Source organism: Kryptolebias marmoratus, linkage group LG1 (assembly GCF_001649575.2).
Source record: "Kryptolebias marmoratus isolate JLee-2015 linkage group LG1, ASM164957v2, whole genome shotgun sequence".
NCBI lineage: Eukaryota > Metazoa > Chordata > Actinopteri > Cyprinodontiformes > Rivulidae > Kryptolebias > Kryptolebias marmoratus.
The window spans coordinates 6569412-6595888 of NC_051430.1; the positions used below are offsets into that span (position 1 = coordinate 6569412).

The 26477-nt window shown below is 40.1% G+C and overlaps 1 protein-coding gene and 1 pseudogene across 2 annotated transcripts in view; one reads left to right on the plus strand and one right to left on the minus strand.

The window, feature by feature from the left end:
• fkbp15b (FKBP prolyl isomerase family member 15b) overlaps window positions 1–6245 on the plus strand; it is a 30811-nt gene extending 24566 nt beyond the window's left edge. For both annotated transcript variants that reach the window (XM_017433987.3, XM_037977761.1), the window contains exons 24-29: window positions 507–599; window positions 2470–2583; window positions 2704–2811; window positions 2958–3613; window positions 4708–4816; window positions 5467–6245. In XM_017433987.3, the coding sequence (XP_017289476.1) occupies window positions 507–599; window positions 2470–2583; window positions 2704–2811; window positions 2958–3613; window positions 4708–4816; window positions 5467–5544 (1158 nt within the window). In that variant the 3' untranslated portion in view covers window positions 5545–6245. The remainder of the gene's footprint in view (window positions 1–506; window positions 600–2469; window positions 2584–2703; window positions 2812–2957; window positions 3614–4707; window positions 4817–5466) is intronic.
• An 8164-nt stretch (window positions 6246–14409) lies between these two features.
• Window positions 14410–20156, minus strand: LOC108246424 (annotated as a pseudogene).
• Between the last annotated feature and the right edge of the window lie 6321 nt (window positions 20157–26477).

Here is a 26477-nt window from a genome sequence, read left to right on the forward strand (position 1 = left end):
ATTTGCAAGCAATCCAGCTTACATCACATCTCAGCTTTAAAAGCTCAACTCCACACTCTCTATTTCTGAATTGAGAAAGCTCCTCGGATGAGAAGCAAAACGTCTTCAGCTACAGAATAGAAGTCCAGTTGTTTTTGTTTTTTAACCTTTTTTGATTTTAGTTTGAACTTAAAAAAATCCTAAACATAGAACCTTATATAGTCTATAATTATGTAATCTTATAAATAAGTATAAAACAATTTACCTTTGAACAAGATTTTGAGAACTTAATGAACAAAAGGAAATAAAGTGTTGAGTACAGTGACAAGATTCTATACATTGAAAGTCCATGCATCACATATTAAAGGTGTCTTAGAAAGCTAAATTCATCTAAAAGCAAGACCTAACAGGTGAATCTTGAGCTTGTTTTTGATTAACCCAGCCATCCTCAAGTCTTCAGGAAGCCAGAATAAGAAAATGCCTCACCTTGGGCTTTAGTTAAAGGTTTTGGGTGTTTTTGTCCACAGTTGAAGCTTTTGAAGCAGTTGAAAGAATCTGAAGAACAGAGTTTGCTGCAGCACAGCAGGCAGAGTGAGGAGCTGCAGGCGCTTCAAGAAAAAGTAAGTTGGGATGGTTACTTCTCTAACAATCTGTTAATCTGATTAGAAAAAAAATAGTTGTTAATCATCTGTTTAATCTTGAGTGAATAGTTGATGGTTTGGTTTTAAGTTTCTAATATCTTTTATTTTTTTGAACATCTGCCTCTGCTGATTATTGCTGGCATCTGTAAACTGAATGACAGATTCTCCTCAGTGTGTAAAAAAGGCCAAGCCTCTTCCTTCTAGCTGAACTGTTTTGGCAGATTCAAATTCAATTACCTCTGAACCAAGCAAATAACCTGATTATCTTTGCAGGGAACTTCATATTGGCAACTTGTTTAACTTCTCTCTGGGACAGAACTTTAAGGTTAATTCTGCTGCATTATATTTTGTAATTACAGTAGGTATTAGGGGTGTATTCGTACTGAATGGTCAAAGTACAGACATCTTGGATGAATACAGGGCCCAGACCACAAATACTCCTCATCCTGAGGAGCACACTTATTATTATTATTTTGTTCTGTCACAACAGAACAGGAGTCGAGATAGTGATGTACTGCAGGCTGCTGCTGTACTGCCATCTTCACATAGGAAGCTGTATGCTAATAATAGCCTAGAGCAGCCCTGTTCAACATGCAGTCCATGGGCCAAATGTGGCCTTTTTCAAACTTATTTGGCCCTCACAAAGCTGCCAGAATCCTAAAGCAATTTGTATAATTATAATGCTGAAAATATAAATATCAGAGCTGCTTCTTGAGCATTACATTAAGCTAGTAGACGTGTGCCTCTGTCAAGCAGACAGTGTTTGGGAAATCACAACAACAGAGAGGGGTGCGGTGGGTAAACCTGTGCACCTGTAAGCAGTTGTTTGATCTGAACTGTGCAAAAGGCAGTAAATCCTCAGCACGAACAGAAAACTCCCAGTGATTTTTGTAGATATGGCCTAATTGCAACTGAATTTGAATAGCCCTGGCCTACAGTATGGATGGAGCACATTTACAGGCTGAGATCAGGTTGATTGCTGGTTCCTTGGAGACAGAAGTATCCAGGAAATATATTTTCCACAAGCAGCATCCGTGTGTCGGACATTGTGTCAGAAAAAAGCCCTGGTTTTGTCAAACCCACCCTCTGCTCACTTCCGGTCCTTTTATCCCAGAGGATAGAGAACTCAGACAATTTACCCTTTAAAGGATGATGCTACAAAAGAACTAGAGTTTAAATATTTATTCTTAATAAGGCAGAAAATTACTACAAGACCAGCACTGGGACTTCTGTCTACAACATCTTATGGATGAAGCAGAGAGAAGCCCCGAACAAAGGAATCATTGACACTTATAGATCCTAGGCTCCTCCCGACACAGAGGGCTGGAACGCCATCCAATAGTGAAATCAGTAATCATACTATGTGCCGCCAAAAACTGGCTTTAACTGGTTCAAGCAAGTGACTCTGTGGGTGTAATGCTATCTTGACATGTAAGCATGTGGCAGCCATCAGTAAACTTCTCATGATATGGCAGGCCTTGACACGGCCGATAAAGGCATCTGAGCAACTGGTTCTCCTCTGTTTCTTTATAGTACAAACCTCTATTTTAGAACATATCTAACACTGGCATCACATTTATTAATGAGGAGGAGGAGGAAAAACAACACACCCCACTCACATAACAACTCACCACATTCACGCAACAACACCCACATGACTCAGGTGTATGGCTGCACCCCAAACAGCCATCAGTGTGTTGGACATTTGCTGATCTATACCTTCACTTTAAATTGACCCTAATCCTACAAGGTTTTAGCCATACGGGTTCAGGGTTTGCATGTTGTCCCCAAAAAGCTGCCGAACCCTTTGAATTGTGACACAGCACATGGATATCTGTCTCTCCTTCAGTACTCAGCCTTGAAGCAACAGGAAGCTGCTGTAAGGGAGAAACTGGAGAGGAGAGTGGCTGAACTGCAGAGGAAAGTGGAAAAGCCTGAGAGCTCAGGAGACACTGCAGCAGAGGTGACGAGTTTCAGTGAGCATGAAAAGAAATGACTCTGTGCTGCACAATTTGGTCCAACATCTGTCCTTCAGTCTTGAGACATCTGTACAAGGTGCTAACGTGTCATGTGCTGTTTGCAGGTGAAGCGGGTGATGAACGGAGTGTTTCATTCTCTGCGAGCAGAGTTCGACCTCAGTGAATCCTACAGTGGCCAGGCTGTGCTGGGGGTCATTGTCACTACTATTAAGGTTAGTCCTTTTTATGGCTTTTTGTCTTTTTCTGTGATGAACTAGAATGTCAAGCTCAATGCAAGCATGAATTTGTCACAGCTAAAAACGTCTTTAAATGATAGTTGACGGGTGACACTCACTGGCTGATATTTGTTATTTTTCAGAACGTAACTCTACAGTTGCTTGGTAATGCAGACAGATCCTCACAGAGAGCAGCTGTCGAGGAGGAGAAAGAAGAGGAGGAAGAACCTGAGGATGTGAAAGAAAGTGAGGAGAAATCTCATCCAGTTCATGTTAATGGAAAGGCAGAAGTGAAAAAAGAAGAAGAGGAGGAGAAGGAAGAGGAAGGCATGGCTGACTCAGATTCTCATAGAGTCAGTGAGGCCCAGATGACTGAGGAAGTTAAAGAAGAGGAAGAGGAGGCAACAAGCGAGTCCGAGACACCAGGTCAGGCAGAGGCTTCAGAGGCCTCAGAGGCCGCTGATCCTCTCCCAGTTTTACCCTCTCACCTTCCATCCCAGGATGCAAAGACAGCCGATGTAGAGTGTGAGCAGGAACAACCCTCCATCCCCGACGCGCCTACAGTAGAAAGAGTTTTGATCCCGTCCGTGGACCCCGATGATGGACTCGAGAAGCCTTCACGGCTCAATGATGGTCAGGAAACGCACGGCACAGTGAGCAGTGAGGTGGACGTGAAGAGCTCGGAAGAAACTAAGAACGTCGGGGAAACAACTGCTTCCTCTCAAAAAGCCTTTGGCCCGCCGGTCAACCCACCTCCACCTCCCAGTGCTCCTCAGAACAGTTCTGGAGAGGACACCAGGTGAGTTCAGTGAGTTGTTGGAGCTCAGGAAGCGTTGCTCAGATGTCGTGAATGTTCAGTGAACCTGAGCTCGTTCCTGTAAGGAAGGGTGGAGTTAGAGAGGGGCCTCATGTGGACAGTTCCAACTTTCGGGTGATGCCCACCTGCGCACTCTGCAGCTGAGAGGTGAAATCAGAACAACTACACAACCATGACTGAAGGACTCTGAGCAGAACCGGAACTTAAACTTCTCCGTTCCCCTTTAGTTTTTTACATCCATATGAATGTTTTTAGGCTGTAGATGTAGATGATAATTTATTTTCCCCAGTTCATCGTATTAATTGAGTCTTGATGTATGAAAGCAGAACAATAAAAGTCCTCAACATCATAAAGCTGAAACTAAACAAAAACCTTTATTCTGTTCATTAAAACCTGTTGGCCAAGTTAATTTCATATGATCTAAATTTCAGCTGCAAAGCCCATTCATTACATCTTTTAAAAAGTTTCTTTTGCAGCTACATCTTTTTGAAATATTAGTATAAGATCAGTAAATTAAAAAATATATATATGTGATCTGTTAGTGCTCAAAGTATGTGCTGAGGATCACTCTCAGCCACTACCACACCACACATTGGCTTAATATCTGTAAAATGGATTAAGCTACAGCCATTTTTGTGTTGTTAAGGCTGATTAGTTGTGGTGGCCATCTTTAATTGGGTTCAGTCCAAAGGTGATCAGTTGTAGAAGTACAAACGATTACTTTCTAAGAGTTTCATTGAACTTGTCGACTGGTTCATGAGATATATTACTAACAGACAGACAAATGAACACACAGACACGTGGCAGTGGGTGATAATTGATTTGGGTTCATATAAAATTGTTTTGACTCTGACCTGGTGAGAGGTCGAGCCCCTCCACCTGCTTTTTAAAGGCCAGTAAAGCTTCAGACTTAACCGAATCTGTAACAGGTTTGTACCTTGAGCTCTGGAAAAACGTGTTTGTCTCTCTGTAAACTAACCAGTCGTGTGATTCCCGTTGCCTTTCTCCCCATTTTCCTTTGCTCTTCTTTCCTGTCGCTCGTGCTCCATTCCACTCTCTCTCTGTTGTTCTCTCAGCCTGGCCGTGGGAACTGGTGAGGAAAACGGGGAAGAGCCATTTTTCCAGACCCCACCTCCTGCCAAACGCCCTGCTGCTCCCAGCGAGGAGGAAGAGGAGGACGAGATGGTGAGGAAAGATCTCAGGAGTTTGGATCAACGTCTCAGATTTGATTTACTGTATTTTCTGCGCTATAGGGCATATAGGGTATATATATATATATATATATATATATATATAAGACGCACTGTCAATGAATGGTCCATTTTAGAACCTTTGTCATATATAAAGCACACTGGACTATAAGGCGCACTTCCCAATTTCTATAACTTTGCGCAGACCGCAAGCACCACACTCAAAATGGATGATTTCAGTGCTCTAGCGGAGCTGGTTCGCCTGTATCAGCATTTCTATGATCCCTCTATGAGAGATCACAAAGATAATCAAATGGTTCAGAATTCACGAAAGAATACTGCACCGACATAAACATCAAGTATAAACGCCTACATCGCTCGCTCAGGTACACGTGCCTTGCGCGGAGCCCTGCACAATTATAACTGAGCCTTAATGCTTTGTAGTTTACCAAAGTCGTACTAAAACATCATGACTTCTTACATATATAAGGCGCTCCAGATTATAAGGTGCACTGTCGTTTTTTGAGAAAATTGACAGCTTTTAAGTGCACCTTATAGTCCGGAAAATACGGTAGTGCTCATCCCCCCTTCTGCTCCCCTCAGTACATTCCTCTTAATGTTTTCCTCTTTCCTGTTTGCTTGCAGAGCTTGAAGGGGCGTCCTCCACCCACCCCTCTGTTTGGGGATGACAGTGACGAGGAGGATCTGGACTGGCTGAACTGACCTCCGCCACGTCTTAACTGTTTCCACCAAAAACAGACACAAGTTTCTCCACGGTGGAGTCTTGAAGGGGACGTGTCTCCGTCGACGAACTGGACAGAGGAGTTAGGCGGCTGCCACACGAGTCTTTACTTTTCACAGGAATCAAATCCATTTATTTAATCCTGTTTAAATCTGTGATTTCTACATGGTAGCAGATTAGTTTGTACAATCAGGAACAGTGATTTTTTTTTTTTTGCTTTGCTTTGTTTTGTTTGTGTTTTTAGACTGTTCAGTGGCACGGTTTTTAGAAACAGACATTTTACACGGTTTTTCTAATGTAAAAATTCCTAATAGAAAATAAATGGTGTTTAAAAACAAACAAAAAAAGGTGAGGGGGGGCTTTTTTGTTGAAGAGGTTTTACTGACAATTTCAGAAATGTAACATCTGATTAACAAGCAACTACATCTGTCTGAAATGTAATTAAATGATTTTAAAAATTCAAAATGTTTAAGTGGAGGCTTTGGTGTTAAAAATGTTGACTGAGATTGAGTCATATCCTTATAAGAGTGGTAAAGGAATAGTTTGTCAAATTTGAAGGGATGTTTTGCCAAATTGTTATTAATAGTTGGTACCTGAGAAAGAGGAAGACATCGTCCTACTGGGGTAAAGAGTGGAGGTGAGCCAAACGTGCTTCTTTTATAGCCTTTTTTTTAGCTAAATAAAGCAACTCTTGCTCAAAAATGTTGAACTGGTATGAAAGAATACTATATTAGCAAAACATTAAACCTGTCTACTCTTGTTTAAAACCAGCTGTTTAGATTGTCACTGTTATTTCAACAAAACAACTCCCGTTTTACTGTCAATCCACCAAGCTTATTCCAAGTCCGCCGGCAGACTAGGAGCTGATCGTGAGGACCGAGAAGTTTGAAATTTTTTTTCCTTTTCCTCTGAATCAGAACATAGTTTTACTAAAATGAACCTCAAGGTGTAATGAAAAACATTTGAACTGTGTATAAAGATCATGGCAAAAATAGGCAACGAGCTGTAAAACACTTTCCAACAGAGTCTGGTTGTACATTGAATCCAAGTGTAGACAGGAGTAAGAACTATTTTCAGAATATGATGAGAAAAAGGGAAAACTGATGACCATAAAGGCTTTCATCGGGTACAGCGTCCTGGTTTGTCACAGTTAATTTGCAGAAATAACATATAAAGTCAGCACACGACAGCTGCCAGCCACCAGCAGGGGGAGCACGAGAACCAAACAAGCTACGTTGTTACCTAGCAACGTGGGCGCCAACAGCAGCCGAGATTACAGAACAGGTGAGGTACTTTTTGTGGGGCGTAGAACAATGAAAATGTATGATTACTCGTAATTATACCTCTTACATTTATTACTCATATGTACGTATGAAATAATCGTATATAAATAATTCACCCCCCACACCGGCTGTTACATGAACATCCCGCCGCTGTCACAATTCCGTTAGTTGAATCTGAAGACTAGTTTTTGACAGAAACAAGACAAAAACAAAGTGGTAATTTTTCTAATTCATGCACTTTTTGGGCTTCCTTTTTTGTATTGAATGCTGAATGCTCACCTTTTTATTAATTGACTTTGACTAGGGTTGCCAACTGTCCCGTATTTCAGCCAAATAAGGGGCGTCCCGTACCGAACGCTGTTTGTCCCGGATTTATATGGCGTGATTATTGTGCCACCAGGTTGAGCGCGCAGTGACGCCGCTCGGCTCTCTTTGCTCGCGCTCGGCTCTGACAAACCGCTCGCCAATGACTTATATAAGTCATTGCCGCTCGCTCTGCTCTCTATGCGCTCGCAACCCAAAGTTGTATGTAAATGAGCCACGCCACCAGCCAATCACAGACTGGCCTCCTTCGTCTTCTTCTTCGTAGAGTTTTATGGCGGTTGGCAAAAAATAGTAAGGTTGCATTACCGCCACCTACTGGTATGGAGTGTGGCTCAAAATATCTAATATTGTATTCTTGTAATCAATTTTGTTTTTCTGAAAAATCTCATTAAAATCTGAATACTTTTGCAGTTTGAGTTCCTTTTCAATATATCTACTAAATTAAATATTTCTTTATTTTTCACAAGTTCCTCCAAAAATATTCTCCTTTCTTTCTCATACCTTCTACACTCTAAAATAACATGCTCTACTGTCTCCCTTCTCCCACAATGTTGACAGTTTCCTGTATTGTGTTTGTTTATTTTAACTAGTGAACACCCCACCAACGTCAAAAAATCCAGCAAATAGTCTGAGTGGTTAGTGCTTCGTTTCTGTCGTTAAAATTTTCGTTTGTGCAGCTTTGGTTTTCTTAGATATTAAAAATGATTTTTTTAGGTCAACCAGAGGTCACCATCCCCCCGTCTTGCTTCAAAACAAACCAAAGTGGGCTACTTTGTTAGTGCTCCGTTTGTGCCGCTATCCCTTATGAGATAATGCATCATTTTCTTTCAGGTGATAACTGACTTCACCTAAAGTGATGACTGTTGCCTGTGCTGGACATAACCACAAAGCAAGCAGTTATTAATTTCGTATGTTATTGTGCAAGTTAAATTCTGCAGATTTTCAGCTGTTGTACAACGTGTACCTTCTTTTGTTTTGAACTTCAATAAAGATTTAGAACAAGAAGAAATTTGTCTCATTTCAAGAAATGTTTTCTCACCAGGTTATTCTTTTGGTTTTCTCATCAGTTATTAAGATAAAGATACCACCTCTAAATTGTTTGAAAAAAAATAAGGCTAACATTTGGGGTCTTGTCATAAAACTATTATTTTCCATATATTTAAGGGGCAATTAAAGATCTATATTTGACTTGTGTACAACTTTATGGTTTAGTTTAATTGTATTTCATTGGGTGTTATGGAAGGACTTGGTTTGTTCTGCTTGTTCTTACAGACACTGCTGTTTGAGTTTCACTATTTTATGAGATATTAGTTTAGGATTCTTGGTTTTGTCCCATTTTTGCCGTGCAGCACTTTGGATCAACCCTACCTACATGTATAGTAAATGTTCAGCCCCTGCAGTTCTGTCAAAAAAGACCACTTTTCTCTGAACGCTGTGTGCTTTGACTTACCTTTTAATGACAACATCAAACATCACCTTACAGGTTACACGTCACCACCCATCCTGTTCCCCCCACCCCCACCCCACTGGGCAGCCATGAATGAAGCTCACTGCCTGTGGCCTTTGTGCAGCCACCCCTGCTGCTGGGAGGCAGAGCAGCGGATCCGTCTCGACAAACCTCGAGTGGTGAAGTCTCCTGTCCCAAACAGGATGTCAGCCGCAACCTCTGAAAGTGGGCCCTCCTGGTTTATCCCAACATTACTCTGCCTTTCAGTTCAAACCTAAACCAATATTATCAATTCACTGATGCTATAGACCCTGGAGTAATTGTACCAGTGTGCTTATAGTTGTTCTTGTTATCAGACTGGTTTCCAGTCGTCACTGTGGTCAATGCATCAGAGTGGCCCGACGGTGGAGAAGATTTCTCGGAGGCTGTGACCAACTCTGTATTCAAACAACTGTCCCCGACAGGGGGAGTAAGGAGACTGTAGGTAATTCTGTTTTATTTGGTGATTGTGTGACAAACTACCAACAAATGATGCAAACTCTCTGTTTCACTGCAGGCCAGACGTCCAAGTCCCCAATTCCACCTCCGCCGGCCTCGAAACTACTCGTCTGGAAACAAACAGAGAAAACAAAACAGCCCTGGTTTGTTGTGCTAACATGAAAATTAGCAGGAAAAAAACTATATAAAGCAGCGTTATGACTGCCTTCACACTAAAGAGGGTTCTCCAAATTTGCTGCGATGCAGCTATGTCCTAATCAGTCGTGTAGGTCAGCATCCAGCGTGAATAAATGCTGTGATGTTTTTAAAACACAACCTTATATGAAAAAAACTTTAGGACTTTAATATGAAAGCAAGATTTCATAGCTTTCAGTGTTTGAGGATTTAGCTGAAAAAAAAGATATAAATGTTATACTAAGATGGAGCTGAGATAAAGTTTTCTGGTCAGTCTCACACAGGGTATAGGCCTAGTCCTGGATTAAAATGCCACATATTACTTTAAGAAGCTCACACAGTCAGATCTTAAACTAGCCGTGGCTTTAACCTGTTCATGTCCCACTGGGAAGAGACCTCTAGGCAGACCCAGAAGTCGCTGGAGGGATTATATATCCTCTCTATCCTGGGAACACCTCGGTATCCACCAGGAGGAGCTGGAGAGTGTCGCTGGGGAGAGGGAGGTATGGGTTTCTCTCCTGGACCTGTTGCCTCCATGGCCCGACCACAGAAAAGTGGTAGAAGATAGATGCAAGAAGGCAGATTAGTGCTACTCCTAGACTAACTTGAATTTTAAATGAATCCTTTAAAGCAGCAGGTTCAACTTAGATTTTAGCGCTCTTTTTGAGGAAGCATGGATCATCTGGAATATCTAAATGAAGACCAAGAAGCACTACAAAGGCCAGCCAGACAAATACCTGTGGACAAGAGTATTCCTGTAAATTATGTGGATTTTTTTTTTTCCGAGTCCACTTTTATATGTATGTAGAAAATGCATCTGCGCTCATATCTGCTTGAGCTTTCTCCTCCAACATCATATGCAGCTCAGTCTGCAGAATTCTCACTTTCATTTCCCGTTATTCCTTCAGATATTTCATTTTTCCTCGTCATATTCATCTAGCTATTGTTTCATATATAGTGTAATTAATTTAAGACTATGATAAGTTCACTCCTGATGACAGACATGAAGCCTTTGTTTTTTCTAACTTGTTCATATTTAATTCCAAATAAGCATTTTTTTTTTCCACAAACAGGAATATATATATCAATGTTTACCAAGTTGTATTGGTATACTATCCCCACCAGAACAGTGAGATGCTGCCGTAATAACAATCACCTGGATCACCAGTGATCTGAATGAACTGTTAAACAAGAAAAAAAGAGCTTTCAGGGAGGGAGACAGGAAATTATTGAGGTGCACACTCAAAGTGCAGCTCAAAGTCAAAATTAGAGACAGCAAAGAGGAGTACAGGAAGAAGCTGGAGAGCAAACTACAAAGGAACATCAGAGATGTGTGGTCTGGGATGAAGAAGGTCACAGGCTTCAAGAAAAAGGAGGATTGGATAGATGGAAGTCTGGACAGAGCAAATGAGCTGAACACATTCTTCAATAGTTTCAGTTCAAGAACAAGATCATCATCCTCCCCTCCTGCCCCCAGCCAAACAGACATCCCACCCTCCTTTTACCCCCCAGGTTCCACCTCAGTCATGGACTCTTCTTCTTCTACAAGTCGGTCTTCAACCAAATCACGAGATGCCGCTGCTACCTTTGCCTCCCCCTCTCACGTGTCTGTCTTCAGAAGTCAGGTGAAGAGTCAGCTGTAGAGACTGAACCAGAACAAGGCTGCAGGTCCAGATGGTGTCAGCCCCAGAGTCCCGAAGGTGTGTGCAGAGCAGCTCTGTGGGATTCTACAGCACCTCTTCAACCTTAGCTTAAGGTCTCAGTGTTGTGGAAGACATCCTGTCTTGTTCCAGTACCAAAGAAACCTCATCCATCAGTGATTAACGATTATAGACTTGTTGCCCTGACATCCCACATCATGAAGGTCCTGGAGAGACTCCTTTTGGCCCATCTGAGTAAGCAAACAAGCACATATCAGGACCTCCTGCAGTTTGCTTATTGCCATGGAGTTGGAGTAGAAGATGTCATCATACACCTGCTTCAACAAACCCACTGTCATCTGGATAAAACGGGCAGTACTGTGAGGATCATGTTCTTTGATTCCTTCAGTGCATTTAATAAAATTCAGCCTGATTTGCTTTGTTAGAAACTCCAGAAGACACAGGTGGAGGCCTCAACAATGACTACCTAACAAACAGACCACAGTTTGTGAGACTGAAGGACTGTGTGTCTAACCAGGTGGTCAGCAGCACAGGAGCACCACAGGGGACTGTACTCTCACCATTCCTTTTCACTCTGTACACTTCAGACTTCCAGCACACGTCTGACTGCTGTCCTCTGCAGAACCACTCAGATTACTCTGCAGTCATTAGGTGTATCAGAGATGGACAAGAAGCTGAACACAGGGAGCTGGTGAACCGCTTTGTGTCTGTCATGACGTGGTGACAGCGAGGCAAACCCAATATGCAGACTCATCTTCAAAAAAAACAAAAACTGATTTATTTAAATAACAAAAGTAAAAAACAAAGGCTGACGTGGCAGCAAAACTAACTATAACAGAAATCCAAACTGAGGACAAGGCGAGACGAAACAAGGCAAGGCAAGGCAATACTATGAGCAACATCAACAAACAACAATGAATCGGCCGAGAGGTGGAGAGGAAGACCAAGTTTTAAAGCAGAGGGTGATGAGGAGAAGTGGGAACAGGTGTGTGATTAGGAGTGAAGACAGCTGGAGATGGGTGTGACAAGAAACCAGAAAACTGCTGAGCGGAGGACAGGTGAATGATGACAACACAGAACCAAAGCATAAAGACGACAAAACAATATCAAGACAAGGACAAAAAACAGCAAATACAAAAAAACCCTAAATCAAAACAGAACAAAACCCAGACACATGACAGTGACATGGTGTGGAAACAATCATCTCATCTTAAATGTGAACAAAACAAAGGAGATGATTGGAGATTTTCAGAGAAACAGGGTCAGGTCAAACCCTGTTTCCATCATGGGAGAAGAAGTGGAAGTGATTGAGGAATATAAATACGTGTTCATCTGAACAAAAAGACGGGACTGGAGACTCAACAGTGGAGCCATCTACAAAAAGGGACAGAGCAGACTGGATTTCTTGATGCTTCGTATCTTTTATCAGTCTGTTGTTGAAAGTGCTGTTCAGGGAGCAACATCAGAGCCAGGGACTTAAAGAGGCTCAACAACCTGATAAAGAAGGCTGGTTCTGTCCTGGGGATGATTGTGGAACCTCTGGAGATGATGGTACAAAGAAGGATTCTACATAATATCAAGAAAATCATGGAAAACCCTGAGCATCCTCTCAATGAGACTATTATACAACAACAGTGTCTTCAGTCGGAGGCTTCTATAAATTCTCTGTAACACAGACCACTACAGGAGATCCTTCCTCCCCACATCCATCAGGATCTACAACAACTCTTTGAAGAAAGTAATATGAGTTACACCAACTTTTAATTTCCCTCTGGGATTGATAAAGTATTTTTGAATTGAATTGAATTTGAATAATTTCTAATTACTTTCCGAAGTGTCCCAACCTTTTTTTAAATAAGTGTCACCATTTTCCTTACATGTCTGTCTGGAGGACTTATATCTTTGAGCTGAATGGAATAAAACTTCTAACTGATCTTGCAGATGAATGTCGTCAACGTCAACTTGCTGCTGGGTAATCCTACTAGTTCATCTCCATCTGGTTCCTGTTCTGCTCCAGTTCAAGACACTCTGCGCAGGTGAGCTCAGGGTGTGACAGGACATTGTAATGAAATAAAAAAGGAGCATTCCTTAAAAGAAAAAAAAACAAACATTTTACCTGCTGCCTTGTATGCCAGAGTTTTAAACAAAGATCTTGTGTGATCTGTTAGTAGGTGCTGGGGATGACTTTCAGCTACTACCACACCAAATGTTAGCTTCTGTGAACTTTTTGGGGTTGGCTAATGTTGCTTAGCTGTGACGACCATCTTGAACTGGGGTGACTCCAAAAGTTAATCAGTTGTGAATATCCAATGAACACTTTCTGGGAGTTTCATAAAATCCATTCAGTGGTTTATGAGACATTTTGCTAACACAATATTAACATTATTGCCCTTTTGTCTTTGGCGGCAGGTAATTAAAAAGCTGTACAGTTCACAAAGGAACTGAGTCATAATGCTCCATCAGTTAAGTTTCTTTACTAAGAAGTAAATTTTGTGTGTTTTAGAAGAATTTATCATTCGAAAGTGCCACAATCCCATATATCAACAAATGATTCATCCACTGCTTAGTTATAACCAAAACATGACTGAACCTTTGCTTATGAGAAAAAGTTATTTTTGTGATATTTTGACCAAAGCATGTCAGATAAACAATAGAGCCACAGAAGGTAAATGTTACTGTTTTCCCTCCCTGTTTATATAACATGTTCGTCTATTACTGCGTCTCCTTTTGGATCTTATGTTTCTTTATGTAATTGTTTTTTGTTTTTTTCATGGATTTTGATTGTTAAAACCCTTTTAGTAATCTACATGGCTCCCCTACTGGAAACGTTTTCCACCACAGTGTGAAGTCCCCCCGTCTGACTGCGGTCAAAGTGATTTTCAATATTTCTGCTGAAGATGAAAAGAAGGTAAAAAAATTTTTTTGTGTGTTTTCCTTGTAACAGTTTATTTTGCTCATGTGAACCATAAGAAAAGAAAGAACAGCAGAAAAAGGAAAGGGTGAAGAAAACAACAAAAATAAGACATTTTATACACAATATAAGAGTCACTTTGTCAAACAAACAGGTTTGGGTCAACTAAGCAGAAAAATGCAAGTCTCGATGTAGTAAAGATGGCCGCAGAGGTTACATGTTGATGACTTTTGACAACTTCTGGACTCTTTTGAGCAGCAAGTTGCCCTTTTTGATGGTTTCCTGGTACTGCTAGTTTTTACTATCAGGTTGGTTTCCATGGTCTCATTAACTTCAATTAATTCAAGAGTTTAAACATTTAACTGGTTCAAATGTAGCTGTTCACCATTTCACTTTGAATGAACAGGTGTGATTTGTTGTTGTGTTAGAAACACCAGGATAAGGAAATCCCCAGGAAGAGTGCGCCGTTGAAGCAAACTCCTCTGCCCAAGAAAGGGACGGGTTCTCTGAAATCAGGAGCGGCCACTGATCTCCCAGATCATGGTTCATTAGCAAGCGTGCTGCAGGTGATAGGCGTGCCTGTCTGCTCCAGAGGTCGACATCCTCTTCCTGCGAGTCACGCTCGCCCCTCTGACCCCCGAGTTCAGAGACGGGCGGCAGCCGCCCAGGTCGGCCCAGATCATCCGCCTCAGGAGCGAGTCAGTCTGAGAGTGTCTGCAGAGGCGGAAGGCCCACCATTCCCTTCAAGTATCAAGCCAGAACTGAAGTGTAGTTAACAGAGTTTCATCTCCCAGAAAATAAACTTTGACTGTGGTTTACATCTGACTACAAGTCAAATCTAAAATAAACACAACAACTAAGCCCTTTGTATTAGGATGACTGAAAAGACTACCTGGTCTGTATCAGATCTTATAATTTGTTAAAACCTAAAGTAAAATGGTGAAGTAGCATGTGAAAAGCTAAGTCCTTCCTTACTAATTAAACAGGAATAAAGAGGAGAAATACGAGCCTGGCGCTGTATTGATGAGCTGATCATCACCAGTGTTAGTCTGTTTGCTGCTTTGGAGCTTACAGGTGTGGGTTAACATAAAGCTGAGGAGGAAAGACATCAGCAGTCACCTTCAATACGCAACTGCTGCTGCCCATCAGTCCTGGAAGGGTTAAAAGGTCATTTCCAAACAGTTTTGGAGTCCATTATTGTACAGAGAGAATGATTATTTACAAATGGAGATTGGAAGACCTGGTGAGAATCAGTAGAAAATGTTGAAATTGGGGAAAAAAAGGGGGACTTTCTTCCCATGATGAACTGTTAACCTGTCCAGGGTGTGTCCTGTGACTCTCACCTGTGACTGCTGAGTGAGGCTGCACACCTCCAGATTTAAGCAGGTGCAGCAAATTAATGAATGGATTGATTATTATTATTATTTACTTCTTCCAGTGGTTCTATATAAAGTTCACCAGCAGATCTCTTCAGCCATCAGGGGGGGAGCAACATCTCAGAGGAAGGAAAGATAGACTTACAGTATAAATAAAATATACTGTCTTTAGATGCTGTTTTCTTTAATTGTGTGTTTAAAAACGTGGAAATTAATTTTGGACAAAGAATAACTTCTTCAGCTTTATGTTGCAGCCAAAACCATGCTGTAATTAAAAGTCTAGCTTTCCGTATAGGAATACACATCACAAATTTTGTAGACTACGTGGAGATTGTTTGTATTTTCTTTTAAGTATGTTGTGGAGCTTGGGGCTTTGGAAAGGTCATTCCAGGAGTTTAATATTAGCAGGTTTTATCCAATCAGAAAGCAGGTCTGATGTGTTTGGGATCATCATCCTGTTAAAACACTCAGTTGTTTCCAAGTTTCAACCATCTAGCTGTTGGTTTGAGGTGAAGCTGAAGCTGAAGTAGTCCTTCATTATTCTTTCCACTTTAAGCACTGGACTGGTACCACAGCATGATGCTACCACCGCCATGCTTGACAGTTGGTACAATATTCTTAGGTTAGAAAACCTCACCTCGACTCTCCCAAACATACTTCTTGTCATCAAGGGTTAAATAACTCAATCTTTGTCTCGTCTGACTGTAAAGTGTTTCCCCAGAAGGCATTTGGCTCGTCCAGGTGGGAAGCTGCAGATTTCAGTTGAGTTTAAAGGTGAGACTTTTGGAGCCGGAGCTTTTTTCTCCGAACCTCCTTCTCTGTGGCAAAGACACTGGTGTTCCAGGAGTTTCCAGTTCATGGCAGGATTTAGCCTTGGTGGCTCTTGAACATCCTAAATGATTTCCTTTTATCTGAATGTAAGTCTGTTCAATGAGTGGTGTCAAACACATTCTTTTTATGCTGACAAACAGAAACTACCAGCTGCAGTCAATCATTATCACTAGACACTTCTAGACCTCAGCCTTGTCAAGTTAAAATACATTCTTAAACCTTCAGCACTGCGTGTTAAAAGATTTAGGTGAAGTTATGGTAATTTTTTTGTTTTTTTCTTAGATAGTTAATGACTTCAGTCAGGTGGCAGTTTCATGCTGTCACAACCTTCATTAAACCAGTTCATTCACTCACTCGAGACCAGAGAAACCACAAAGAGGAAATCTGAATCATAAGAAAACAACCACTTTATTTGTAATTTATTTCATTAAAATAAGAAAGATCCTAATGCAGCAAAGCTGCCTGAGAACAATCTATTTAACCACAGGACATGCAGACAAAGCAAAAGCCCAAATAACACAAAATAAAAGTGTAAAAACCAAAAGCACAGCAACCAAGAAGAGACGACTGCAAATTAAACAAAGTCAGCATCAGTTTCACACCAAACAGGTGGGTGTGAAGTTCCTATTACCAATATGGTAGTAACTCCTGAAATGCAGCAGAAAATCCCCAAGACTACAAAAATAAAAATCCCTCAATACTATTACACAGAATGTGGGGAAAGCTGTTGTTAATAAGTTATATTTCTAATGCTGGTTAGCTGGTCACCAAGCACAACATTCATCCTACTGGGATTCCAACTTGCAACTGGAAGTTCAGTATGGCATCATTTTCAGATCCAAGTCTGTTTGTTTATCTCTGTGTCCCTTTGATGGACTGGAGATCTGTCCAGTGTTGACCCCTCCTCCCACTCAGTGACTGCTGGAGACAGACCCCAGCACCCTGTGACCCTCAACGGAGAACAGGTGTAGAAACTGGATAGAGTTCGGACTTTCAAGGTGAATGGACTGCAGCATGTTTCACACATTCACTGGAAATCGGGAGGTTGGGGGGATTGGGCTGAGTTCCTCTTAACTCTTCATTTGAAGTCTTGAGGGGTAGTGCTCCCTTATGAAATGGGACACCCCTACATGAAGCCAGTTTGCTGATTCCTTTTACATCAACAGATGTGACGAGTTTTTGTTTAGTTTTGTAACTAGTCCTTTAGTTTCCAACAGACATTAACTTAAGGTGTTTTTCATGATTATTAAGGAAGATTGGTAATAATTCAAACAGAACACACCATAATAAGTTATACATTATAACTGAATTTGTACCAATAAAAGATTCTTAAAGGAGAAAACATTCTTATTTGTGTTTCATTGCTAGTACAAATTATAACACTTTAAAGTGTGAAAATCACCGTTTGAAGAGCGGGTTTGTCCTGTAGATTACCCATAGATTACCTTCAGACTACCTCAGATGTCCTGAATTTTATTTATATACATTATATCTTTTGTATCCTGTTTGTCTGCTGCTCCCCGTATAACAAAGCAGTAAACTCAGTGGCCTACAGGCCTTCGTCCTCTTCACAGACGGTGGAGGGTTAATTCAGCTGTCAAAGGTCTGAATAAATACAGCTTATTGTTGGTTTAAATGTTTTCATTCGATTTGTTGACAGAAATCTAAAATCCACTGTAGCTATGACAATAAATCCCTGAACCAGGAAGTGAAGTCAGTGAGTTCTGGAACGTGATGTCATCAGAACATCAGAAGTCCTCGTTCACTCGGATCAACTCTAAGACGGTGAGTCTGCTCTTTTACTCTGTTACCAAATCCAGCTTTTACATATTAAATGTTGAATTACTACATCACTGGTGAATTATATAAATAGTGTTTTTGAATGATTGTTTAAATGAAGTTGACTTTTAATATGATTAGGAGGTTGTAAAGTAAAAAAATATTCACTTGAAGCCTGCAGCTCCGTCCCTTTTTATCATCCAGACACGTTTTACTGTTTCATGTTATAAAGTTGCTTCAAATATTATTCTGGGAGGATTGTTTTTTTGTATTTGTTGACTTAAACCAGAAGAGTCTCATCAGTGGATTCTATTTAAAACTTTGTGACGGTTTCATCAGCTCAGACCTGATTTCTCCTACTAATGATTATTTGTAAACAGATCGCACTAAACTAACATTTAGTAACAGGAGTTTATCAAGGTTGTAAAATGAAAAATACTATTCAAACTGTTGAAAGTAAAACATTTCTTAAAGGAATGCACATCATCCACCACCTTTAACTTTATCTCATGTTAAAAAATAACAGAGTCAGACATGTTTTGGTTGAAGTTTGGTGTTCATTAGCTTTGGAGCTCTTCTTCAATTTGGTTGACTACAAAAGTGACACAGTTGTAGGTGTACATCCAGTGATTACTTTCTGAAGGTTTCAATAAAATGCACCATGAGATATTTTGCTAACAGACAGACAAGATTGACAGTTAATGGCAAAGTTTTAACCAAAGTTATCAGCTACTACCACTCAATATCTGAACTGAATCAGTCCCATAAGATAATCAGTTGTAGATGTACATCTAATGATTACTTTTTAAGAGTTTAAATAAAATTCATCCACTGCTTAATTTTTCTAACATGGCAGAAAAACAAACACACAGGCAAAAACATTATTGCCCACCTGATGGCAGCAGATGTTTAAAAAATAAAAACAAGAGTCAGTAGTACATTATAGCAACTGTTATGTTACTTTTAGCTTTTGACTAAACATTTGCTGCTTTTAGCTTCTAAAAGGGTTTTGTAGCTCGGCGGTTGGTGCTGTAGTCTTATAATCCTGAGATTAAAGGTTCGAGCCCAGGTTGCAACAGGAAGGGCATCTGGTGTAAAGTAATATTCAAATCTCTCATATAAGTTTGCTCACTGCGGTGACCCCCGCTGAAAGAAAAAGTGTATTCACACTGTCATTTTACAGTAAACACAGTTTTACTAGTTTGTTTGAAATCTGCTGTCACTTCAAATAAAAGGTGTCGTCCAATTTAATAGACAAAAAGCAGTTTAAACAACTAATGTTTTAGCAGCTTTATTTAAAAAAAGTATAATTTTATGTTTAACAATTTTCCGTTATGAAAAGAAATAGCTGACACCGGTTCACTGTTTTTGTCGCAACAAAGTTCCATGTTAACATTTTACCAGATGGTTTATTTAATAGTTATAGTTGACAAAGGAGGCACAGTGAACCCTGCGGGAGAAAGAAGGACATATCTAGTGATGGGCAAGGTGATTATATGCAATTTTGAACCAACATATATATAAGTTTTTGCAGTAAATTTGATGGGAAATCATCTTAAAATAAAGAGCAGAGATTTAGAATTCCAGAACTTGTGATTGAATCATAAAGAGTCAGCTGAGATTTTAAAACAAAACAGAATTTATTTTTTACTTTAAATTAACTCACAGATCAGGACATCTGAAGTCTCTCTTTAATATACACTTCTCAGAAAGTTGTTTAATATTTTTGTGCAGCAGATATAATAACAGTTCATAGTAACAATGGTGAAGCATTTATCAATCAGCTCTTTGGAACAAAACATCCTGCACATAATAACCCACCTCAGTGATTTAATTCAATTCAATTCGATTCAAAAATACTTTATTAATGCCAAAGGGAAATTAATTGTTGTAGCTCATAATCCTGGTTTTGTTAAAGAGCTGTTATCGATGCTGATGGCTGTGGGCAGGAAGGGTCTCTTGTAGCGGTCTATCCCAATGTGTCCTCGGTCCTAGTGTCCTCAAAGAGCTCCACCAGGAGCTGGCCTCCTGCGGAGCCATGATGGCCGAACTCTGGAAGTGCAGGTCAGTCTTGAAGTCCTGTGCGATCTCCTGGACCAGGTGCTAGAAGGGCAGCTTCTGGATGAGCAGCTCTGTGGACTTCTGGTAGGGGTGGATTCCCTGAGAGCCACGGTACCGGACCTGTAGAGGTGAGGCTTCTTCACGCCGCCGGTGGCCAGGGCACTCCTGCAGGCAGCTTTGGTGGAGAGCTGCTTCCTGGGAGCTTTACCTCCGGTGGATTTATGGGCGATCTGCTTGGTTTTGACCATGACTGGACTTCAGGGTTCTTCACATTTAACACTTGTTGTCATGGTTACGCATCATACCAAAATGTTCAAAAGTAAAAAGGCTTTAGTAAACATGCTTCCAGCTGCACAGCATCCAATACCAGAGAAAGTAATCATCCAAAAAAAGTTATTTACATCAAGAAAAAAAGAGAAATAAGGCTTTCAAAAGCAATATCTCAGAATGACTGAAACAGAGCTACTTCAACATGCAGCCACCTTGAGCGGCACAATTCTAGAAGCAATAGAATTAGTCTAAAATATGATGAAATGATTGCTGTAACTTACTTGTAAATATCCAATGCCCAAAGTTAAGGGAAAATGTTTTTGTTTGTGTGTGCGTCTGTTTGTAGTGTTACCAAAATATCTAATTTTAAATGAAACATTCAGAAAGAAAACATTGGATGCATGTTTACAACTGATTACCTTTTGGAGTCAGTCTGTTTCAAAATGGCCACCACAGCTAACTAACCTTCGCGGACACAGACATGGTTATAACTTTATTCAATCACTGTAAAGTCTAAAGTAATAATAATTCATCAATGTTATAAAAGCATGTAGAGCAGTTTGAGCTCATAAAACAAACAATTCAAAGTTTGAACTCAAAGGCCGAGAACTTCCTGAAGGAATGCATATCGCCCACCACCTTTCATCACTTTTAGACAGACATCTAATGATTACATTCTGACAGTTTCATTAATCTGTCCAGTGGCTCAGGAGGTATTTTAATAACACACTGACACTTAAACACAGGAAATTACATGATCGCCTGCCTTACATCTTTCTATAGTCACCCATAATAAATATAATTTGTTCAATAGTTGTTTTATTTCTTTCATCTTTTTAGCTAAAATGGATGGCAGCGGAGATGGAGAACACAACGGAGCAAATCTAAGTATTTGTCAGGATTACTACGATACACAGACACTCGTTGTTCAATACAACAACAGATAAAAAGGTATATTTTATAAACAGTGATGGAAACAGTGTATTTTAAATCTATTTTTTAGGCCCAAATCTTTTTGTTCAATTGCGGAAACTGATAAATGGTGAAAATCGTCACGGGCTGATCTACGTGCTCAGACTGATGATGATTCAACATCAGGTGTCATGTGTCTGGGTTTTGTTCTGTTTTGATTTAGGGTTTTCTTGTATTTGCTGTTTTTTGTCCTTGTCTTGATATTGTTTTGTCGTCTTTATGCTTTGGTTCTGTGTTGTCATCATTCACCTGTCCTCCGCTCAGCAGTTTTCTGGTTTCTTGTCACACCCATCTCCAGCTGTCTTCACTCCTAATCACACACCTGTTCCCACTTCTCCTCATCACCCTCTGCTTTAAAACTTGGTCTTCCTCTCCACCTCTCGGCCGATTCATTGTTGTTTGTTCATGTTAGTTTCTAGTCTGGTCTCTGGTCCCGCTCTGTTTTTGCCTCGCCTCGCCTCGCCTTTGTTTACTGCCTGGATTTTTGTTATAGTTAGTTTTGCTGCCACGTCAGCTTTTTGTTTTCTAGTTTTGTTATTTTAATAAATCAGTTTTTGTTTTAAAGGATGAGTCTCCATCTTGGGTTCGCCTTGCTGTCACCACGTCATGACATCAGGAGCATGGCTTAATTGTTGTAGAGGAGGAAATCCCAGAAGTCATTGAAGAGGACGGAAAAATTGATGATGCAGAAAATGTTGGAAAACAACCAAATACAGAACCATGTAAACAACAACTTAGACAACAATAACGACTTAGAAAACAATGACAATATTGACCTAAATGTCAACTTGGATAATAATAATAATGGAAATGACAACATTGCTGTAAATGACTACAATTGGCAACTTGGACAACAATGACTCTGGAGTCAACTGGATTATAGGAGAAGAGGAGCCCCAACCAGGAGGATCGGAAAGCGATCAAGAGAGGAGGATGTAGAGGATTTTGAACCCAGAGACAATGAAAGATGCAGCTGGTGGGATGAGTTTGTAGAGAGCAGCAGTGATTTCTCCTCTGACAGTGATGTTGATGTTTCTGGCTGCCATCATGTTAAGAAAAACCGAACATGAGCTTGACAGTGTGGTAAAAGAGGCTCAGGAAGAAGAAGATCCAATGCCTGGTCCATTAAGAAAAAGATCAAGAGAAAATGATGAGATCAACGATGACAAAAGCAGCAAAAAGCAATGCTGTGAGCGCACAGACAGCCCAGGCAGCCAAAGTCTATCTAACAGTAGCAGCAGTGTTGTTGGGACTGAAAATGAAGATGAGAGGACAGAGGATGAAGACCTACAGCCAGGACCCTCTAAGAGGAGGCCAAGAGAGAACAAAGAAGACGATGACAGTCCTGGAAGTAAAAAGAAGATGAAGAGGAAACATTTGAAATGACAAACAACAGTTTGTGACAGACAGACTGACTCACACAGACCAATAAAACAAACCTCCTCCTTTCTCCAAAGTAAACATTTTTAAAATATTATCATGCATTAACAACAAATTTCTAGACCATGTTCCAACCAGATTGTTCAGAAGTTTGAAATAAATAATTCTTAATTACACTGAAATAACACTCCTATGTTGGATCTGATCTGTCTGATCTGCTGGAACTCAACCTCCATTCAGGAGACCTGCTCTTGATCCAGTCTGTTCTCATAAATGATTCAGGTCAGAGTTTATAATGGAGTTCCACAGGGTTCTGTGCTTGGACCAGTACTATTTACTCTGTTTATTTATCTTTCTGTAGGTAAAAGCACAAGATGATTTCCATCAATAAACTGATCACATTCAGATGTGTTTATTTCTGAAGCCTGAGGAATTCAGTCAGACATTAGAACCTGACTGACTCTTCCTTTTGTTTTCTTTAAACAGATCATATCAGAGTCATTTCTGAAGAAAGAGAACAGCTCTCTGCAGCTTTAGGTTTAGTCTGCTGGAGGACAAACTGACCATATATCCTCACTCTGCTGTTTTTACTCTCCATGTTTGTATTTGCAGTAATCGGTGCCCTGTCTCTCCTTGTTTTCCTTCCTATAGATACTTAGGAGCAGAACTTCTGTGTTTGTCTTTGTCTCTCTCCTGTCCTCTCAAACCCCAGCTGGTCGAGGCAGATGGCCGCTCGTCCTGAGCCTGGATCTGCTGGAGGTTTCTTCCTGTTAAAAGGGAGTTTTTCCTCTCCACTGTCGCCCTGTGCTTCGTCAGGATGGGAAGATTGTATTGAAATGAAGATTCAGTGCAATCTACTGGTTTCCTTAGATTATACAAACTACTAATTGACATTTTATAACTTATTAAAGTATTAAATATTGTTTTAAAAAATATATTTAAAAAAAAAACTCAAAAAATTCCTCTTTGCAGAATCGCCACTTTAACGTGGTAGAGGGGTTTGAGTATCCCCATGATCCTGAGGGCTATGTTGTCTGGGGTAGCCCTCAGGGGAGGGGTCAGACTGAGGGCGATTCGAAGACCCAGATGATGAAGGAGCACCTACAAGTAGGTACCTCACCTGGCTTAGGGCTCCTAGAACCAGGCTCCATTTAGGCTCCTCATAGTTCAGAGATATTATGGTGATGACAGAAAACTTAAAGTAAATGTGAGTAAACTAAATATTCATGACATAAATCATAATTGTATAAATAAATATAGAAAGGAAAAGTGGGTCAAGAAAATGGATTGATGGATGAAACTGAGAGCTTCTTTCTTCATTTGCTAGGTAAGCTTTTTTTTGGAGTTTGGCCTTCTGATGAAATACAATTATCGTCTCAAACACTTCCATAACCAGCCTGTTTTACTGTCAGTACACATCCCTCCCATATGCCTGCAGAGCACTGGATGGCCCTGACACTAGAAAAGAATGGAAGAGCCTTCTTCTTTGGCTCTTATAGATTATCTCCTTTGTAACTTATCCTATTGTGAAATATCTGAAAATGCTTTCTTCTGAAATATTGTACCACAAACTTCAACTTTGGTGCCCATTGAACTGTTTGTAGACAGCAGTTCATTCTTTCTTTATGTCATCGGGCCTGTGGTTTTTCCCTGCATCAAGTGTTGTCTATATATCATGTAGTTGTATTAAGACAACACTTGATGTGATGGTGTATACCTTTGTGAAAAAACATCAGAAATCAAAGTGCTGCCATTTTTACTTATGGTACATTCTCTTTACAGATATTTCAAATTGTCATGGTTTTTTAAAATGTGATAGTGTTGGTTTTTTTACTATTAATTTTTCTATTATTGTGAATGTTGTTTTTTTGTTGGGGAGTGGGTGGGTAAGCGTATGTGTAACAGAATGACTAAATGCATATTAAAAAAAAGAAAAAAGTGTGTTCATGCTATGTGGGTGTATATGTGCTGGTATGCCACATGGAGATGCATAGTTAAAAGAGTGCTGTGAGCAGTAAAAGGTCCGCCATCTACAGCAACTCTGCAGCTGTATAACAGGACTGTTTAACTCCACAGCTGAACACCTTGTGGTTCAATGGTGATCACTGTTGATTTCAAGGTGTTGGGGTCAAAGGTCAAGGTCACAGGTAACCCCTTTGTTACAAACTTCTCTCTGCTCCTACATGTGACCCTTTTTGGAGGTCTTTCATGATCAGTACTGTCCAGCCTTAGGTCAACCACTCAGGGTGGGTCCCTTCCATCAGTAGTTTTACTGTTGTCTTTATTTATTATGTCAAGTTAAAATATTACCAAAACTTACGACAAATAAAAAAATACAAGTATATCTTACTTTTTAGTATTAATTATAAAATAAAAAGATTTAGTTATTTAGAAAGAAGTTCTTGTAAATGTGATTGTTAAACCATTGAACCGCTGACCTGACTTCACATTATTTTGTTTCATTAGCCCAATAATTGTTAAAGAGATCATTTCAGTCATTTTTACAATTTAGTTTGGGGTTATCTCATTATTCCATAATGACTCTTATTCAGACACACTGCAAGTACCTTTTTTAATGGATTCCAATGCAGGTTGTTCCAGTAATTGAGGAATTAAAAATAAGTCATATTAGGAAACACAAGTTACTCTTGGATTTGCAGCATTTATGTTACCAGTGTTTAGTGGTTTTCAGTGGCGGCTGGTGGTGATATTTGTAGGGTGGGCTAATAGATGTATAATAAAACGCTGCAGTTTGGATTTCAACCACAGAAGCATCCAATTTGAAATAAAGAAAACCTGCTATAAATTGACATGTTCTTTTTCATCGCAAAGACAACCTTAAAACAAACCACCACCAAAAATCAAGCTTACACAGAGCCTCTGTCAGTTGTCCAATACTTCATTCCCTTCATTAAGAGTTTCAGCTATAATCATTTCAGATGATTTTTCCCAATCAAACAGTTTTGAATAACACTGCACCACACTCCTTGACACAATTACTGATCACACTGATAAGATAAAACCAAACAAGACATGCAATATTAGGAAGTGTTTCTTTAAAAAAAAAAAAAAAAAAAAATCCTACCTTATTTAAAGAGAAGCTCACTCCAACAACTTTTCTGGGATCCAAAAATGTTAATAACCACCTCAAAGATCTGTTAGCCAGTCCTTTCACTGAAAAACTTTGAATATCCTTGCGTCTATCTGCTCCCAACCTCTTCACTTCCAATTTGTCCCCCAAAGATAAAGGAAAACGAGTGAGAAATTAAATAATTCACCTCGTTTATCTTTTATCTTGCTCGCCATCAAACTTATCTCAGTCCACAAAAAACCACGCCCACATGTCTCTCGCTCGAGGCATGTTATTGTACGTCCACCCTCATTGGCTAAAGTCTGAGGCCTTGGGCTGATCCTGGACTGAACTACATAAGCCCAAATGAGCAGCAAACTGAGGGGGTGGGACAAGACAGCTGTCAATCACCCTGTACCATGCAAAACAAGGGGCTGAACGGGGTTGTAAAAAGTTAGCCCGTTCGAAAGACTTTAGGATTTTCTCAGGACTTTTTGGCACCAGTTTTGTTGTAAATTTCACAAAATGTGAAGTGAAATTTATTTATATAGCACTTTTCAGCAGCAAGTTTATCCAAAGAGCTTTACAACAGAAACAACAACAGAATCAAATACAGAGACATAAACCAGAGAAGTTGTGTAAGCAACACCGAAGAACCAGAATGCTGAGACGGAGTAAAAGGTAAGTGATTTTATTTACAGGTGCGGTTATTTCACAGTGGGGGAGAGAATCGGGCTCTGAGAAAGCAGGAAGGAGGTGAGTCTCGGGTACAATTTGAACTTTGAATGTCTTTGTTTTCTGAGTTAATTGTTCTTTTTGCTTACAGCTCCAAAGTTGAAGCGAGGCATGCTCAAGCAAGTTTTTCCAGTCCATGAGG